The sequence below is a fragment of the Theropithecus gelada genome, chromosome 1 (assembly GCF_003255815.1).
Source record: "Theropithecus gelada isolate Dixy chromosome 1, Tgel_1.0, whole genome shotgun sequence".
NCBI classification, from domain to species: Eukaryota; Metazoa; Chordata; class Mammalia; order Primates; family Cercopithecidae; genus Theropithecus; species Theropithecus gelada.
This window is the reverse complement of record NC_037668.1, coordinates 163,728,044-163,747,358: the sequence shown is the minus strand read 5'-3', so window position 1 is coordinate 163,747,358 and position 19,315 is coordinate 163,728,044. Positions and strand designations below refer to the sequence as shown.

The following is a 19,315-nucleotide window of genomic DNA, read 5'->3' as shown; positions in this document are numbered from 1 at the left end:
GCCTGCCTCACTCGCCACCTTTGTACCCGACAGGCCTACTGGATGTGGCTGTCCTTTTGTAGGACATCCTCCCATCCCACAGATGAGGCTGTGCTGCTGTGTGGGCAAGCTCTGTGGGAAGAGGGGAGGCCAGTGGGCTGTTTTTGCCATCACAGAGTACTGGGAAGCCCCTGGCATCCTGCTCCGTAGCTCTCTTGACCACTATCCTGGAATCTTTTCCCCACCCCCATCCCCATGCTTCCAAGGCACTGACCTCAAATCCAAGTCTTTCCCACTTATCTCAAGCTGCTAGTCTGTAGGGATTCCTTATCTCAGCTCCATGTCACCGGTGAGGAAGCCCCAAGAAGGCAAGGGAGCTGAGAGCCTTCTCATTTTTCTCATACATCCTCTTCACCCCGCCATCCTGGGAGCCCCAGCCAGATACTCTTCAGGGCAGGGAGCACGTGAGCAGCCCTGGGGCTAGAAGCCGGTTCTCCCACATTCCTGGGTGAGGGACTGGGTGGAGGGTGTGCCTGCCTCAGGCTCCTTGGGGGAGGCCCCCTGAAGGGCTGGGGAAAATCCTACTGAGCCCCAGGCTCTCCTGCCTGCACCGTCCCAGTGGGGGGGGGGGGGGGGGGGGGGGGGGTGGGGGGGGCAATCCTGGACATTAACTCTCTCCTAGGCCCCAGGCGCTTCAGAGAGGAGGAAGGTAAGAGGCAGATTCTCTGGGCAGGACTTTCTTTGTCCTCAGGCTATAGAGTTAAAGAAAGGAGTATCTGTGGAAGGTGGAGTCACCTTTTGTTTGAGTAACCATTTCACCCACCCTGGCTGAGGGTGGCCAGGAACTCCACAAGTTATGCATTAATGGAGGTGGGTCACACAGATCCTACTTTTTTTTTTTTTTTTTTTTTTTTTTTTTTTTTGAGATGGAGTGATTACAGGTGTGAGCCACCGGATCCTACATTTTTAGATGCATAAAAATCTAGATCTGGGCTAGGCACGGTGGCTCATGATTGTAATCCCAGTACTTTGGGAGGCCAAGGCAGGCAGATCACAAGGTCAGGAGATCGAGTCCATCCTGGCTAACACGGTGAAATCTCATCTCTACTAAAAATACAAAAAGCCGGGTGTGGCGGTGGTCTGTAATCCTGGCTACTCGGGAAGCTGAGGCAGGAGAATTGCTTGAACCCAGGAGGCAGAGGTTGCAGTGAGCAGAGATCGTGCCACTGCACTCCAACCTGGGTGACAGAACGAGATTCCACCTCAAAACAAAATAAACAAACAAAATGCTAGATCTGGAAGCGATCTTAGGGATTATTGAATTCAGACAACCTCATTTTTTATAGATGAGGAAACAAGCACAGACTCCAAGGGTCTCACCCAAGATGACACAGTTGCAGATGTTGGCTACAAGTCTCCTGCCTCAGCCACCTGTATTACCCCATTCAGGATCTCAAGGAGGGTCTATAAGACCCTGTCCATTGTGTTTCAGGCTGAGTCCATAGAGACAACCACAGACATGGGGGACTCTGTCCACAGGGAAGGCAAGGGCCCTGGCCATGGAGCTGGGAGGGAACACTCAGAGTCCTGTGCAGGGAAAGAGCAAGGGTTTCATGTACAACACACCTGCATACCTGGGTGTGAATCTCAGCCCCACCCCTTCACCAACTCTGTGTGGCCTGGGCAAGCCATTCTAAGGGAACCCTCCACACTGCAACTTTCTTGTCTATAAAATGGGAATAACCATGCATTCCTTACAGGACTTTTTTGGTGTGAGGATTAAATGAGAGAATATGTTGAAAAGTGCTTGGTAAATATATTAATACTATGCGTTCCCTCTTCGTTGAATGACGTGACCCAGATAGTCAGGCTTCTGACCACTAGAGGGCAGCAGAAGGCACCGGAAAACTGGGTCCAGTGAACCAGAGATTGGATGGAGTCCAGAGAGCAGGGATGAACTTATCCGTGTGGATTCTGGCAACTCCGGTAGGGAGGGCTTCAGCAGGCGCTGAGGGAAGAACTTTCAAGCAGAGCCGGGTCTCTTCAGGAGTGACTGCAGCAACCCTGATGCTTGGATGGAGTTCAGGCAGGTGATGGTAGTGAAGACCTTGCCAACAGATTGAGTGCTGGAGAAGGACCCCTTTAGTGGGGACCCTGGAGCCAAGGCTAGGCTGGCAGGCCCAGCCACCACCAATTAATCCATGAGTATTGCCCAGCGTTGAGCCTGGAGCACCTGCCAGCCCCTGGCCAGAGTCCTGGGTGTTCTGGGAAAAACCCCTAAACCTAGTAACTCCTCTCCCTACTAGGCCTCTTTGTCGCTGAATCGCTGGAATTTAGGGGCCAGCAGCTTTCTGATCCAGGTCAGCCAGAGGTTCACAGTCCCTCACTTTCCCTCCCCCTGCCTGGCCCATCTCTGGCCTGGCCCCTGGGAGGATTTTCCTGGGCCAGAGGGCAGCAGAAAGCACAGATGCCCACCCCAGCAATGTTCCCGCCACCTGCCCAGGCTAGTGCCCTGTGCCCAACCCCAGAGGGTGCGGGATGACAGACTCTGACAATCATTAAACCAGCCAGGCCTGATTTCCCAGCACCGCCTGCTAAGATCCGGGCCAAGTGGCACTGAATATGCAAATCACCTGGGGCCAGGAGCCCAGTCTAAAGGCCAGGAAATCCCCTCCGTCCAATGAGCCACCAGCTCAGGTTACTGCAGGGGACGTACTATAAAGGCCTGAGCTCAGGGAGGAGCTCCCTCCAGGCTCTATTTAGAGCCAGGTAGGGGAACGCAGCAGCCAGACACCTCAGCGCTACCTGGCAGAACTGGATTTCTCTCCCACCTGCGGCTTAAGCCTGACTGCCAGCCTGCCTGCCACAGCCAGACTCCACCACTCCGGTAGGATTCCCTGCCTGTCATTCCCTAGAACAGCTCTTGGGAAACTGCAGAGGGGTCCAGAGGATTTGTGGTTCTGAATCTGCGCACTCCAGTCTAGGATCTCCGAGCAAGAGCATAGGTGTTCTAAGTGTCGAAGAACAGACAGAGATCGTCTCTGGGAGGGCAGAATGGCCATGACGCTGCCAGTCTGACTCCAGGGCCCCAGAGATCTGAGGAGGAAAGTCCAGCTGGAGGCTTCTGTGGTCCTGCCCTGGTCTGAGATCTTGGAGCCCTTCTTGAAGAGAGGGTGTCTGCAGAGTTGATAATCTTCCTGCCCCTGGGGGCTACTCTTGCCTGTCATTGGGCAAAGCAGAGTAGCTGGGAGTGTAAGGAGAGGACCCTTGTCCCCTCACCAACCTCATTCCCTCTCCCCCTACCCACAGGTAGCCTCATGGCTGCAACCTGTGAGATTAGCAACATTTTTAGCAACTACGTCAGTGCGATGTACAGCTCAGAGGACTCCACCCTGGCCCCTGTTCCCCCTGCTGCCGCCTTTGGGGCCGATGACTTGGTGCTGACCCTGAGCAACCCCCAGATGTCATTGGAGGGTACAGGTGGGTCTCAGCGGGGTGGAATGGGGCACGGAGTGGGAGATAGATCCATCTAAGGGCCTGTTAGACAAATGGGAGAATGGGCAGGGAGGAGGGTCTCTGGACGAATTCCAGGGCTAGAGGCTGAGACGTAGTGACTGAGGTGCTGGGGGTTGTGGGGCTGTGACCGTCAGAGGGAGGTGTCAGATACCAGGACAAGGGTGTTGTGAATGCTACCTCCTGCCCCTACTCTTGGGATGGCTCCAAGGGCTGAGGTGTGAATCCCCAGTGTGCTCTAGGAATGGGGCTGTGTGGGCTGGGAATGGTGGCTCACACCTGTATTCCCAGCACTTTGGGAGGCTGAGCTGGGTGGATCACCTGAGGTCAAGAGTTGGAGACCAGCCTGGCCAACATGGTGAAACCCCGTCTCTACTAAAAATACAAAAAAATTTTAGCCCATCTTGGTAGTGGGCACCTGTAAGCCCAACTACTCGGGAGGCTGACGCAGGAGAATTGCTTGAACCCAGGAGGTGGAGGTTGCAATGAGGCGAGATCGCGCCATTGCACCCCAGCCTGAGCGACAGGAGCGAAACTCCGTCTCAAAAAACAAACAAACAAACAAACAAAGAAACAAAACAGCGCTGTAAGGTCTGCTGGGTGGTCTGGGCTGAGCCTGTTGCCATGCCTGGCCCTTGCAGAGAAGACCAGCTGGTCGGGGGAACAGCCCCAGTTCTGGTCGAAGACACAGGTTCTGGACTGGATCAGCTACCAAGTGGAGAAGAACAAGTACGACGCAAGCGCCATTGACTTCTCACGGTGTGACATGGACGGGGCCACCCTCTGCAATTGTGCCCTTGAGGAGCTGCGTCTGGTCTTTGGGCCTCTGGGGGACCAACTCCATGCCCAGCTGCGAGACCTCAGTGAGTCCAGGCCCCTGGAAGCGGGGGAGCAGCTCCATATGTTGAGCTGAGTTGAGTTCAGTGTGACAGTGGGCAGGCCCTGGAGCTCTGGGCCAGCGGCACAGCCAAAGAGAGCTCTTCAGGGAGGGACGAAGGGAGTGTGACCCTTCCTTCCTTCCTTGTCAGCTTCCAGCTCTTCTGATGAGCTCAGTTGGATCATTGAGCTGCTGGAGAAGGATGGCATGGCCTTCCAGGAGGCCCTAGACCCAGGGCCCTTCGGTGAGAACCCGTTTTCTCCTTCCTTCCCCAGCGTGTCTTGTCCCATCCCTGCCCCTCCACAGAGTGCTAGAGATGACCCCCTCCCCGGACTTCTTCCTCCCTCAATTAGAAAAATTGCAGCAGGTCATCAGACCCATGGGCAGCCTCACCTGTCCTGGTCTGGTCCCCTGAGCCCTCTCTGAGTTCTCACCTCCTCTTCCCAGACCAGGGCAGCCCCTTTGCCCAGGAGCTGCTGGACGACAGTCAGCAAGCCAGCCCCTACCACCCCGGCAGCTGTGGCGCAGGAGCCCCCTCCCCCGGCAGCTCTGACGTCTCCACCGCAGGTGAGAGTCCTCTCTGGGCCACAACCTCCCTTCCCCAAAGTGTCCCTGGTTCCCTCCGGCTCCCAGCACCAGAACTCAGGCCTTCTGGCAGGAATAGGAACAGGCTGGGAAGTGTGTCCTGAGAGCCAGCAGCATGGTTCAGCAGAGGGTGGGCCGGCAGGGGACTTACTCTGACCCCACCCCCCAGGGACTGGTGCTTCTCGGAGCTCCCACTCCTCAGACTCCGGTGGAAGTGACGTGGACCTGGATCCCACTGACGGCAAGCTCTTCCCCAGAGGTGAGTCGAGGGAGGTCCCCAAGAGGGTGTCCCATTTAGCAGTGTACAGAGGGCCCGGCTCTTTCTGCAGCCTTTTCCTGTAGAGGGGCTGCTCTCCCTAACTCCCCCCTTGCCCTCCTTGATCTTCCACCACCGCCCCCACAGATGGCTTTCCTGACTGCAAGAAGGGGGATCCCAAGCACGGGAAGCGGAAACGAGGTCGGCCCCGAAAGCTGAGCAAAGAGTACTGGGACTGTCTCGAGGGCAAGAAGAGCAAGCACGGTGAGCTCCAGGGGCCCCTGGGTCCTCCCTGCACCGAGGCTGAGCTGCTTCCCGGGGCACTGCGGGTCATTGTGGGTATCCCTCCTGCCGTTCTTTCTGGCCTCCACACGGCCTTTGTTAAGGCTGTGCACAAGCTGGGGGCTCTATGGTATTGGTCACCACCTAATTACAGAGCCTTGCTTGGTGGTCCTGGAGAGGAGGAGGAAATAAGGCTCCCAGTGGGAGGCTCATGGCACTAGAGTCCTGTCCACTGACTCCAGCCCTCTCTGCATTTGGCCACTGTCCTGCCTTCTGGGACACCCTTGGTGTAAGGAGGCAGCTGGTGGGTGCTTACGTGGGCTGAGGAGAAAAGCAGTCACTGCAGTACCCACACAGAGGGACTCTGGAGGGGCTTGCTCCATGCTGTGGCCGAGTCAGCAGTGCACTGGGGCGGGCAGGGCCAGCTGGCCTTGAGTGAGAGGGGACACCTGGATGGCAAACTGACGGAGGCTGGCCTTGTAGCACCCAGAGGCACCCACCTGTGGGAGTTCATCCGGGACATCCTCATCCACCCAGAGCTCAATGAGGGCCTCATGAAGTGGGAGAATCGGCATGAAGGCGTCTTCAAGTTCCTGCGCTCCGAGGCTGTGGCCCAACTGTGGGGCCAAAAGAAAAAGAACAGCAACATGACCTATGAGAAGCTGAGCCGGGCCATGAGGTGAGCTGGCGGCCAGGACCCTCACCATGCAGCCAGACACGGGGACAGTGCTCACACTCCCACCGCCCTCCTCCTGGATGCCACTTGGCTGCATGCAACAAGGCTGAGTCCTGTAGAGTGAGGACAACATCTGGGTTGGCCTACTTGGTGGATTAAACGACAACAGGGAGGAAGTATTAGCCTGGCGGATGGCAGACACAGTGTGCTTGAGCTAACAGCAACATTTCTTGTATCACCTGTGAGGCTCGTCCTCAGGAAGGCACCTGGAGAGTCGGGAAGTGGGCGGGAGCTGTGCCCACCCAGGGCCTGGCTTTCTCCTCATTGAAGCACTTAGCTTGCTTTTCTCCGAGCCTCAGTTTCCTCCTATGTCCAGGGGTAGACTAGGTCATCTTAAGGTCCCATCCAGCCCTAAAATCATATGCTTTCTTTCTTTCTCGTTTTTTTTTTTTTTTTTGAGACAGAGTCTTGCTCTGTGGCCCAGGCTGGAGTGCAGTGGCTCTATTTCGGCTCACTGCAAGCTCCGCCCCCTGGGTTCACACCATTCTCCTGCCTCAGCCTCCCGAGTAGCTGGGACTACAGGTGCCTGCCACCACGCCCGGCTAGTTTTTTGTATTTTTTTAGTAGAGACGGGGTTTCACGGTGTTAGCCAGGATGGTCTCGATCTCCTGACATTGTGATCCGCCCGCCTCGGCCTCCCAAAGTGCTGGGATTACAGGCTTGAGCCACCGCACCCGGCCTTTTTTTCTTTTTTAAATAGAGACAAGGGTCTCTGTGTTGGCCAGACCAGTCTCAAACCCCTGGTCTCAAATGACTGCCCTGCCTTGGCCTCCCAAAGTGCTGGGATTACAGGTGTGAACCACTGTGCCTGGCCTTTTCTTTTTTCTTTTTTTTTTTTTTTTTTTTTAATTTTTTTTTTTTTGAGGCCGAGTCTCGCTCTGTCACCCAGGCTGGAGTGCAGTGGCCGGATCTCAGCTCACTGCAAGCTCCGCCTCCCGGGTTCCCGCCATTCTCCTGCCTCAGCCTCCCATGTAGCTGGGACTACAGGCACCCGCCACCTCGCCCGGCTAGTTTTTTGTATTTTTTTTAGTAGAGACGGGGTTTCACCGTGTTAGCCAGGATGGTCTCAATCTCCTGACCTCGTGATCCGCCTGTCTCGGCCTCCCAAAGTGCTGGGATTACAGGCTTGAGCCACCGCGCCCGGCCCCTTTTCTTTTTTCTTATTCTTTTTTTTTTTTTTTTTTGAGACAGGGTCTCGCTGTGTTGACCAGGCTGGAGTGCAGTGGTACAATCTTGGCTCGCTACAACCTCTGCTTCCCAAGTTCAAGTGATTCGTATGCCTCAGCCTCCCAAGTAGCTGGGATTACAGGCACCTGCCACCATGCCCGGCTAATTTTTGTATTTTTAGTAGAGACGGGAGTTTCACCCTGTTGGCCAGGCTGGTCTTGAATTCCTGACCTCAAGTGATCCGTCCGTCTCGGCCCCCCAAAATGCTGGAATTACAGGTGTGAGCCACCGTGCCCAGCTGCCTGGCCTTAAAAATCATGTACTTTAATGATCAGACCCCAGTCATAGCCATAGGATACAAAGAAGCAAGGGCAGAGAGCCATGTGTCCTGGGCACAGTTACTGGCCAGTATAGGGACAGAGCTTCTGCTTACGGGTGGGAAGAACAGAGGAGTTCAGGAAGTGTGAGTCAGGCTCGGCTTAGGCAGATACCAGTGGGCATGGGTCACCTGGGGGTAACGCGGGCTAGGTGGGAGGGCTGGCAACTCGGGGCCCGTTTCCTGCCTAAGCACCTCTGACCATCCTTCTCCCCACCCAGGTACTACTACAAACGGGAGATCCTGGAAAGGGTGGATGGCCGGCGACTCGTCTACAAGTTTGGCAAAAACTCAAGTGGCTGGAAGGAGGAAGAGGTTCTCCAGAGTCGGAACTGAGGGTTGGAACTATACCCGGGACCAAACTCACAACCACTCGAGGCCTGCAAACCTTCCTGGGAGGACAGGCAGGCCGGATGGCCCCTCCACTGGGGAATGCTCCCAGCTGTGCTGTGGAGAGAAGCTGAAGTTTTGGTGTATTGTCAGCCATCATCCTGGGACTTGGAGACTATGGCCTCGCCTCCCCACCCTTCTCTTGGAATTACAAGCCCTGGGGTTTGAAGCTGACTGTATAGCTGCAAATGTGTCTCCTTTAATCTGGTGCCTCCTCAAACCCAGTCTCAGACACTAAATGCAGACAACACCTTCCTCCTGCAGACACCTGGACTGAGCCAAGGAGGCCTGGGGAGGCCCTAGGGGAGCACCGTAATGGAGAGGACAGAGCAGGGGCTCCAGCACCTTCTTTCTGGACTGGCGTTCATCTCCCTGCTCAGTGCTTGGGCTCCACGGGCAGGGGTCAGAGCACTCCCTAATTTATGTGCTATAAATATGTCAGATGTACATAGAGATCTATTTTTTCTAAAACATTCCCCTCTCCCACTCCTCTCCCACAGAGTGCTGGACTGTTCCAGGCTCTCCAGTGGGCTGATGCTGGGACCCTCAGGATGGGACTCCCGGCTCCTTTCTCCTGTGAATGGAGGCAGAGACCTCCAATAAAGTGCCTTCTGGGCTTTTTCTAACCTTTGTCTTAGCTACCTGTGTACTGAAATTTGGGCCTTTGGATCGAATATGGTCAAGAGGTTGGAGGGGAGGAGAATGCAGGTCTACCAGGCTGAGGGTGAGGGCAAAGGCTGACGAAGAGGGGAGTTACAGATTTCCTGTAGCAGGTTTGGGCTTACAGACACGTGGACTGGGCTGGGAGGCGAACAAAGGAAGCAGGTGAGACTGTCAGAGAACGCTTACAAGACTTCATGCAAGCAAGGACATGAACTCAGAAAGCTGAGGTCAGAAACATCCTGCTGTCGCGACACCGCTTGGGTGACCTTGACCTTGACCAAGTCTGTCCTGTTTGGGATTGATTCTTCCTATAAGGCTAGGGTTTGGACCTGATGTTCTCAAGATGTCTAGAATTGCATGGCCGGCCTTGTGGAATAGTTGGTTTTGCATTCCAGCCAAGTGGGCTGTAAGCTGTTTATCTGTAATATAAATCCCAGCTTTTGAGTCTGACAAAATCAGAGTTAGGATCTTGTAAAGGAAAAAAAAAAACACAAACAAAATGGAGATGAGTAATTGCTGAGAAAGAATGAGGGAAGGAGTTGGCATTTGTTGAAAGTATAGTCTGTTTCTCTTTATTTAATAATTGCAACTATTACTCTAGATTTAGGAGGTACGTGTGCAGGTTTGTTACATGAGTATATTGTGTGATGCTGAGCTTGGGATGCGAATGATCCTGTCACCCAGGTAGTGAGTATAGCACCCATTGAAAGCGTAGTCTCATGCCAGACACTGTGCTAGCCCACTCTGGCTCATTTAATCCTCTCCCAAGAAGAGAGGAGATGCAGTATCCCCATTTGACAGATGCGGAAAGAGGTTCCACAGGTGTGCCTTGATTCTGTCCTCAAACCGTTTCCTGGGAGCTTTTCCTGGTGTAGGCTCTCCTAACCTAATCCTCAATCGACTCCAGAACTATTATTCTGTTTCCACAGCGATAATGTGTCTAGGTTTTAGGGAGGACAGTTCATTGATGTTACTTATGAAGAATGCTTTCCAGGTGAAAAGTTCCTTAAGTTTGAGGCTTCACATTCCATAGAGCACATTAAAATCCCATTCATGAGTTTCAAATACTGCTCTGTTGTCTTGGAAATACCAACCAGATTATTGGCTGAAGTGATGTGGGTAAAGAAGGGATCTTAGAAAAACTAAAGCTTGTGTGTGGATTTCTGGAAATGCAGCTTGCTCTGGAGAAGCAAGAAATGGTAGAAAAGAGAGTGGGGAAGTTGATTGGAGAGAAAAGTGAGATCACGAGAGAACCCAGAATCCTGGAGCCATTTGGAAAAAGACTTTTATTTACATTTCCCTTCTGAAGTGTGAGCCAGTTAGACAAAGGGGATGCAGGCCAGGGCGTAGGTGTAACCTCAGAAGCTGGGGAAGCTTTCACAGCTACTCAGTCTAAAAATGACCCCATTTCTTGAAAATTATGCATTAGACTCTGGTCTAGTTTCCCTAGCCACAGTATCTCGGGGTCCTTGCACCCTTAAGAGATGTGGCCCAGCTGGGCACGATGATTTATGCCTGTAATCCTAGTACTTTGGGAGGCCGAGGCAGGAGGATCACGAGGTCAGAAGATCGAGGCCATCATGGCCAACATGGTGAAACCCCGTCTCTACTAAAAATACAAAAATTAGCTGGGCGTGCTGGCACGCGCCTGTAGTCCTAGCAACTCAGGAGGCTGAGGCAGGAGAATCACTTGAACCCAGGAGGTGGAGGTTGCAGTGAGCCGAGATTGTGCCACTGCACTCCAGCCTGGCGACAGAGCGAGACCCCGTCTCAGAAAAAAAGAAGAGAGGTGACCCAGTGTGGCCTGAAGTCACCTAGCCAAGAAGTGGGGGAGGGGCCTCTGAAGCCTGGGACATGCTTGTTCGGCCTCCCTTGACTCCCAGCGTCTTCAACTCCTAAAGGAAATCATAGCAGGGAGGAGGGCTGGGAATATGGCGCTCAGCCCCTTCACCCTCTTCTGGAGGGCTGGGGGCAGGTGCTGCCCGCTGCACACTGACCTTTGTCCTGCCATTTGCAGTTTATGAGGTGCTTTCCTCATCCCATTATCTCATTTGATCCGCCCCACAGCTCTCTGAGGAGACCGGGCGTCCCCATTTTACTGACAAGGTGGGCCGAAGTCACTGGCTGGGTGAGAGTGGGGACCAACTGACAGCATGCCTGCCCCCACGTTGCAGCTCAGTGAGGCCACCTGGGCAGCGCCTGGGACAACTGGGAAGACGGCAGCTCTGGGAGGGACGTCTTTCTCCCCAACAGTTCTCTCCCCTCTCACCCCTCAGGATGCTGCACAGTCCTGGCACAGACCCCTGGGCTGGCCTCTGTGCTGCCCTCTCTGTCGATCACCAGACACCCTTATCCCAACTCTCACCAGCCCAGGGACCTCTGAATGGACCCCTCCTAGCAGGAGACAGCCCCGTCTCTCGCCCACCCCAGTCTGCATCCCCTCAGGTGTGTCCTGGGCTGGGGAGTGGGGGTGGGGAGGAAACCACAGGGCCAGGCTGTTTATATCCTGCCCTGCCGGAGCTGCTGGTCACCTCTTATCTGCTTCTGTGGGATTGGGTGTGTCGCTGTGCAGGTCAGAGGGAGGTCACCCCTCCCGTGGTGTTTGGGTGTGCCTGAGGAGGGGCTGGGGTCGGCCTCCTGGGACAGTTCCCGGCTTCTCCCACAGCCCCACCTGTCCCACCAATTCTGGGGAAATCTGGCTTCTCCTGGGGGAAGTGGGTGAAGGGGTTGCGTTTCTGAGGAGTCTGGTTTCAATCTGCTCTCTCACTGCAGTTGTCTGTTTACACATCTCTCTCCCTCGCCTGGCTGTGAGCACCTCTGGGCAAGTGCTGGGGCTTACTCACCTCAGCACCTTGCACAGCGCCTGGCACAGAGGAGGTGCTCAATAAATATTTGTTAAATAGCCCCGTGACTCTCCCTGCCCTGGCCACCACCTCCCCCACAAACCACACACACTCATACACACTCATGGGAACCAAAGTCACACCACACTCACACTCACAAAGATAAATATCCACAAGCCCTCACTCACATGCCCCTGCAGACACTGCCTGCTCTCACACACTTGCGTGGACCATATGCACAGCCTCACACTTGCACACACCGGCGCACACAACACACTCCCACCTCATAGTCTCACATATCCACACCCAGGCCTACTTGCAGGACTCACCTCCTCCCTCGGGGTCCTTCTATGAAGCATTTCCTGACCTCCTCTTTGGCCCTTTTCCACCACCAGATGGGTTCAGCCCTTGCCTCCAGTCAGGACAGGCTTGGTAATTTGCAGAGCCCAGTGCAAAGTGAAAGCCTGGGCCCTTGTTAAAGAATTATTAGGCCGGGTGTGGTGGCTCACACCAGTAATCCCAGCACTTTGGGAGGCCAGTGGATCACCTGAGGTCAGGAGTTTGAGACCAGCCTGATCAACATGGCAAAACCCCATCTCTACTAAAAATAACAAAATTAGCTGGGTGTGGTGGCATGCACCTGTAATCCTAGCCACGCTGGAGGTTGAGGCAGAAGAATCACTTGAACCTGGGAGGCGGAGGTTGCAGTGAGCCGAGATCAAGCCACTGTACTCTAGCCTGGGCAACAAGAGTGAAACTCCATCTCAAAAAATAAATAAATAAATAATAATAATTAAAATTTTCAAAATGGCAACAGCAGAGCAGAGCATGAACCATGCGTGAGGTGCAGTCCTCCACCAAGTGCAGGGCCCTGTGGGACCACTGTCCAAGTTGCACTCAGGAAGCCACCCCTGCCATCATTTGCCACTGGCCCATAAGAGCTCCACTGAACTAACTACCCATCATGACTTCTACTACAGATATGTTTGCCACAGTCACAAAGAAATCAACAATTTTTCAAGTTTTTTGTTTTTGAGACGGAGTCATGCTCTGTTGCCCAGGCTGGAGTGCAGTGGCACCATCTCGGCTCACTGCAACCTCTGCCTCCCAGGTTCACGCCATTCTCTTGCCTCAGCCTCCTAAGTAGCTGGGACTATAGGTGCCCGCCACCATGACCGGCTAATTTTTTTGCATTTTTAGTAGAGACGGTGTTTCACCATGTTAGCCAGAATGGTCTCGATCTGCTGACCTCATGATCTGCCTGCCTTGGCCTCCCAAAGTGTTGGGATTACAGGCGTGAGCCACCGTACCTGGCCCAAGTTGTCAAGTTTTTAAAAGTAGGAAAATTTTCACAGGAAAAAACCCTAAATTTATGGCTTGTCTTTTTAAAAAATTGGCTGTACGAAGTGACTCACACCTGAAATCCCAACACAGGGAGGCCGAGGCAGGAGGATCACTTGAGCCCAAGAGTTCAAGACCAGCCTGGGCAACATAGGGAGACCCTCTCTCTACAAATAATTTTTTAAAAATTAGCCAGGTAGGCCGGGCGCGGTGGCTCAAGCCTGTAATCCCAGCACTTTGGGAGGCCGAGACGGGCGGATCACGAGGTCAGGAGATCGAGACCATCCTGGCTAACACGGTGAAACCCCGTCTCTATTAAGAAATACAAAAAAACTAGCCGGGCGAGGTGGCGGGCGCCTGTAGTCCCAGCTACTCGGGAGGCTGAGGCTGGAGAATGGCGTGAACCCGGGAGGCGGAGCTTGCAGTGAGCTGAGATCCGGCCACTGCACTCCAGCCTGGGCGACAGAGCGAGACTCCGTCTCAAAAAAAAAAATAAATAAAAAAATAAAAAAAAAATAAAAATTAGCCAGGAGTGGTGGTGTGCACCTGTGGTCCCAGCTACTCAGGAGGCTGAGGCAGGAGGATCGCCTGAGCCTGGGAGGTTGAGGTTGCAGTAAGCTCTGATTGCACAATCCAGCCGGGGCATGATTTGTAACTTTGAACAAATTACCTTCCTTTTCTGAGCCTCAGTTTCCTCATCTACAAAATGAAGATTGTTCTACTTCGAGTGCTTTGTCCTACAAGTCACCAGAGTGAGACCTGGTCTCAAAACAAGTTAAAAATAAAAATAAATGTGAAAAAAAGAATCAGAAGATTTGGCCCAGCTGAGTTAGCTCTCCCTGTACCACAATCTGTCAGAGTGGAGTCAGGCTGCTCCATACAGTCTTGAGTTTACCACCATCCCCACCATGCAGTACCTGTGTGGCCCCAGAAGTGCTAAGATTTCAGCAACTGTTTAAAAACATCTAAGCCTCTCCCACCTACTGCTCCCAGACTAGGAGCACGTTTTGTACCCCCTCTACTTGGCAAAAGGATGTCTCGTTGGGCATGTTAACAAGTAAATGAATGAAGTGGGTTGAGGGGATGGGAGGATGCTCATGAGTATGGAAGCCCAGCCAGCTCCTTCTATTATGAGGGTCTGGGATGGACACCAGAGCCCCTGATACTTACTGGGAAATATTGAGTTTTCTTAGCTCTAAAACCATTGACTTTTAACCCAATTCAGTGCATGGCATAGCATGGGCCCTCATGCACACTGGACTATCTCTGCACGGTCTTCTGGACTGTGCATGGCTGCTTAACCCAGAGTGCCCAAAGATGCCACCACTGCCCAGCAGTCTTGTCCCATCTCCTCTCTCTGCTGAGGGAAGAGAGTTGGCAGAACTTCATTGTCCGTGATAGCTCTGCATGTATTTCCCCCTCAACCCACCTTTTCTCAGGAAGAACAAGCACCTTAAATTGGTCCTTACATCAGCTGGGTGCAGTGGCTCACGCCTGTAATCCCAGCACTTTGGGAGACCGAGGCAGGCAGATCACCTGAGGTTGGGAGTTTGAGACCAGCCTGACCAACATGGAAAAACCCCGACTCTACTAAAAACACAGAATTAGCCAGCTGTGGTGGCACATGCCTGTAATCCCAGCTACTCGGGAGGCTGAGGCAGGACAATCGCTTGAACCTGGGAGGCGGAGGTTGCGATGAGCCAAGATCGCGCCATTGCACTCCAGCCTGGGCAACAAGAGCGAAATTCCGTCTCAAAAAAAAAAAAAAAATTAGTCCCTACATCATAACTACCAGTGATTTGTAGGACAGAGCACTCAATGTAGAACACTTTTCACCTTGTAGATGAGGAAAGTGAAGCTTAGAAAAGAAAGGTAACTTGCTCAAAGTCACAAATCTTGTCGAATGGAGCTTGAGCTTCATGTTGACAGGTTACCGCTTACTGAGTATCTACTAGGTGCCAGGCAATGTGTCAAGTTATTGCTTTATATACATCATTCATTCTCTCTGTATTCATTAACTGTCTGCTGTGTGCATGACTCCATGATGCGTGCAGAAGACCCAGTAGGGAAGAGGTCACTCAGGGGGAGTAGGAAGCCTAGACTGTGGCCGGGCACGGTGGCTCATGCCAGTAATCCCAGCACTTTGGGAGGCTAACGCGGGTAAATCACTTGAGGGCAGGAATTTGAGACCAGCCTGGCCAACATGGCGAAACTCTGTCTCTAGTAAAAATACAAAAATAAGCCGAGATTGGTGGCGGGTGCCTGTAATCCCAGCTACTTGGGAGGCTGAGGCAGGAGAATCGCTTGAACCCAGCAGGAGGTTGTGGTGAGCCAAGATCACGCCTCTGCACTCCAGCCAGGCGACAGAGAGAGATTCCATCTCAAAAAAAAACAAAAGTCCGGGAGCAGTGGCTCACGCCTGTAATCCCAACACTTTGGGAGGCTGAGGTGGGTGAATTATGAGGTCAGGAGTTCAAAATCAGCCTGGCCAAGATGATGAAACCCCGTCTCTACTAAAAATACAAAAAATGTAGCCGGGCATGGTGGCGGGTGCCTGTATTCCCAGTTACTTGGAAGGCTGAGGCAGAGAATTGCTTGAATCTGGGAGGCAGAGGTTGCAGTGAGCTGAGATCACGCCACTGTACTCCAGACTGAGTGACAGAGCGAGACTATCTCAAAAAGAAAGAAAGATAGAAAGAAAGAAAGAGAGAGAGAGAGAGGAAGGAAGGAAGGAAGGAAGGAAGGAAGGAAGGAAGGAAGGAAGGAAGGAAGGAAGCCAGCCAGCCAGCCTAGGCTACAGCCTAGGAAATTCCAAAGACATCTATATAAACCTCTCAGCGAGGTAGAGGATGAGTGCCTCATTTCACAGATGAGCAAACTGAGGCTTCAGAGAGGTTAAGAAACAGCTTAAGCGCTCAGAGATAGCAGTAAGTTTAGGAAACCAGAGCTTGAACCCTGGCTTCTTTCTTCAGTTCCACAGCTGCCTCTGCTTTGAGAGGTGCTGAGCAACCCAAATGTCTCTGCTGCGTTGGTGCCTGAAACCCCACCATTAGATGTGCAATTTGAGGAATGCCCTATGGATATACAACCATGCCTGGGGTGGAGGGCGGATTCAATGAGCATTGCTTTCCAGGGACCCTTGGATCCTGCAGGGTGGATGGAAAGTGAGTTTTCAGTTCTTGAGAACCTCACTGTGGCCGTCCCTTGGGAGCGCTGCCCTCTCATTCTTATCCTATGCTCCTCCTCCTCCTCCTTCTCCTTCTGCTATTCTTATCCTATGCTCCTCCTCCTCCTCCCCCTCCTGCTACGTGCAGGGCTGGGCTGGGGCACCAGCAGCAGCAATTAGCCCAGCTCAGCCGCCCGTTACTGGAACCTGCATGTCAACTCTGGAGCTGATCCAGGAAACCACACCCAGTGTCCTGCATGACTCAGCCTCACCTGCCCCCTCCACACCTGCCAGCCTCAGTGACCCAGGCCACAGTGCCCAGGGGAAAGTCCCAGCATCCTTTGGTCAATCCTCATCTACTCCATGTGTTTGTAAGGCCAGCTGGGATTTAGAGTCTTTGTATCACAGGCTTGATTCCAGGCTGATTTCTAGCCAGGAGAGAATGCTCCAGGCAGAGCAAATGCTGGGGTTTGGAAAACTAGACTCTCTATGGCAAACGCAGACAGATGGACCTCCTCTTCACTATCATTGCTTGAAACGTGAACAGCTTAAGGCCATGGGAGATATTACTTTTCATATGTCAAACTGGCAAAGAATTAAAGAATGCCCCTGATGTCCAGAGCTGGTGAGGATGTGAAGAAACTCAAACTTGACACAAACCACTAGTCAAGGTGTGAATTGAGAGACACTTTTTTTTTTTTTTGAGATGGAGTCTTGCTCTGTTGCCCAGGCTGGAGTGCAGTGGTGCGATCTCAGCTCACTGCAAGCTCTGCCTTCCAGGTTCAAGCAACGCTCCTGCCTCAGCCTCCTGAGTAGCTAGGATTACAGGCATACCACCACGCCTGGCTAATTTTTATATTTTTAGTAGAGACGGGAGTTTCACCACGCTGACCAGACTGGTCTTGAACTCTTGACCCCAGGTGATCCGCCTGCCTTGGCCTCCCAAAGTGCTGGGATTACAGGTGTGAGCCACCGTGCCTGGCCGAGAGACATTTTCTTTCTTTTTAATTTTTTAATGTTTATTTTTATATATTTTTTAACTTTTTTTTTTTTTTTTGAGACAGGGTCTTACTCTAGCACCCAGGCTGGAGTACAGTGGCATGATCATGGCTCATTGTAGCCTTGATCCCCGACTCCCCCTGGCCCAACTGATCCTCCCACCTCAGCCTCCCAAGTAGTTGGGACCACAGGCATGTGCCATCACACCCAGATAATTTTTTCATTTTATTTTATTTTTGTAGAGACAGGAGTCTCACTGTGTTGCCCAGGCTGGTCTTGAACTGCTGAACTCAAGTTATCCTGCCTCAGCCTCTCAAAGTGTGGGGACTACAGGTGCGAGCAGGATAAACTTTCTAAAGAACGATTTCACAGAGTGTTTAAAAGCCTTAAAAAACATGCACATGCTATTACACAGCAATTTCATGTCTAAGAATTTTTCCAAGAAAAATAATTGGAAAAGTACACAAGGATGCTTGTTGTGGTGGTGTTATAACTGAAGACAAAAGCTAGCAACCCAGTGTCAACCAAAAGAGGACTGTGGCTGCTCTGCCTATGAAGTAGCCATTCTTTTTATTTCTTTACTTTTTTTTTTTTTTTTTGAGATGGAGTCTCGCTCTGTCGCCCAGGCTGGAGTGCAGTAGCGCGATCTCTTCTCACTGCAAGCTCCACCTCCTGGGTTCACTCCATTCTCCTGCCTCAGCCTCCTGAGTAACTGGGACTATAGGCGACCGCCACCACATCCAGCTAATTTTTTGTATTTTTAGTAGAGACAGGGTTTCACTGTGTTAGCCAGGATATTGTTTTACTTTCTTAATAAACTTCCTTTCACTTAAAAAAAAAAAAATGGATTGGTGACAGAGTCTCTCTGAACCTATTCTGGTTCAGGGCATGCTTAAAAAAAAATTTATAAATAGGGCTGGGCATTGTGGCTCAAGCTCTTTGGGAGGCTGAGGTAGGAGGATCACTTGAGACCACTTCCAGACTATCCTGGGCATATAGCAAGACACCATTTCTAAAAATATAAATATATAAAAATTTGTAAGTAAATTTTTAAAGAGAGGATTGGTGAAATAAACTACAATAGAGGTATTTATTCAAATACTAGGCAGTCATTAAAGTAATGCTGTGGACTGTATTTATTGACATGTAGCATTGTCCATGATATATTATTAAGTGGAAAAAAAGTAGGTTTGTACTCATTTTGTATAGAATGATTCTACTTTGTAAAATGTTAGTGGTTATCTCTGGGTGGTATCAAACATACATTTTCTGAAAAGAGTTAAATAGAGCATATGTTATCATAAAAAAGTAAGCTGTTTTCCATTTTGGGAAAGAAAAAAAAAAGCATCAATGGGACTGAAGAAAAGCTTCCAAAGGCTGTTATTTACATCTCCATAACACTTTAAAAGTGTCTCTAGGCAGGGCGCAGTGGCTCACGCCTGCAATCCCAGCACTTTGGGAGGCCGAGGTGGGCAGATCACAAGGTCAGGAGTTCGAGACCATCCTGGCTAACATGGTGAAACTCTGTCTCTACTAAAAATACAAAAAATTAGCCGGGCATGGTGGCAGGTGCCTGTAGTCCCAGCTACTTGGGAGACTAAGGCAGGAGAATGGCGTGAACCCGGGAGACGGAGCTTGCAGTGAGCCGAGATGGCACCACTTCACCAAAGCCTGAGTGACAGAGCAAGACTCTGTCCCCCCTCCCACCAAAAAAAAAAAAGTGTCTCTAGGGCCAGGCTTCATGGTTCATACCTGTCATCTCAACACTTTGAGAGACCAAGGTGAGAGCCAGGAGTTCAAGTCCAGCCTAGGCAACAAAGTGAGACCCCCGTCTCTGCAGAATCAAAATAATTTTAGGCTTGGCGCGGTGGCTCACGCCTATAATTTCAGCACTTTAGGAGGCCAAGGCGGGCAGATCACCTGAGGTCAGGAGTTCGAGACCAGCCTGACCAACATGGAGAAACCACGCCTCTACTAAAAATACAAAATTAGCCAGGCATGGTGGCGCATGTCTGTAATCCCAGGTACTCAGGAGGCTGAGGCAAGAGAATCACGTGAACCCGGGAGGCGGAGGTTCCAAAAAAAAAAAAAATTAGCTGGATCTGGTGGCATGTACTTGTAATCCCAGCTACTCGGGACACT

The 19,315-nt window shown here is 52.0% G+C and overlaps 1 protein-coding gene across 3 annotated transcripts; it reads left to right on the top strand.

Annotated features, from left to right (window-relative positions):
- Nucleotides 1-1,917: 1,917 nt before the first annotated feature.
- On the top strand, nucleotides 1,918-9,966 carry ELF3 (E74 like ETS transcription factor 3). Of its 3 annotated transcripts, none has more exons than XM_025384556.1 (9): nucleotides 1,918-2,866; nucleotides 3,289-3,459; nucleotides 4,134-4,355; nucleotides 4,521-4,613; nucleotides 4,817-4,936; nucleotides 5,124-5,213; nucleotides 5,358-5,474; nucleotides 5,976-6,171; nucleotides 7,993-9,966. In XM_025384556.1, the coding sequence occupies exons 2-9, from the start codon at nucleotides 3,297-3,299 to the stop codon at nucleotides 8,105-8,107; spliced, it is 1,116 nt and encodes a 371-aa protein (XP_025240341.1). In that variant the 5' UTR covers nucleotides 1,918-2,866; nucleotides 3,289-3,296; the 3' UTR covers nucleotides 8,108-9,966. The 3 variants fall into 3 exon arrangements, with proteins under 3 accessions (XP_025240341.1, XP_025240340.1, XP_025240342.1); XM_025384555.1 differs by having other exon boundaries at nucleotides 1,935-2,065; XM_025384557.1 differs by having other exon boundaries at nucleotides 2,705-2,984; nucleotides 3,293-3,459.
- The last annotated feature ends 9,349 nt before the right edge of the window (nucleotides 9,967-19,315 follow it).

Bases quoted from the DNA above. Each gene is read 5' to 3' on its own strand.
- ELF3 (XM_025384555.1), top strand. The intron at 4,356-4,520 runs GTGAGTCCAGGC...CTTCCTTGTCAG, and splicing joins TGCCCAGCTGCGAGACCTCA to CTTCCAGCTCTTCTGATGAG. The intron at 4,937-5,123 runs GTGAGAGTCCTC...CCCACCCCCCAG, and splicing joins CTCTGACGTCTCCACCGCAG to GGACTGGTGCTTCTCGGAGC.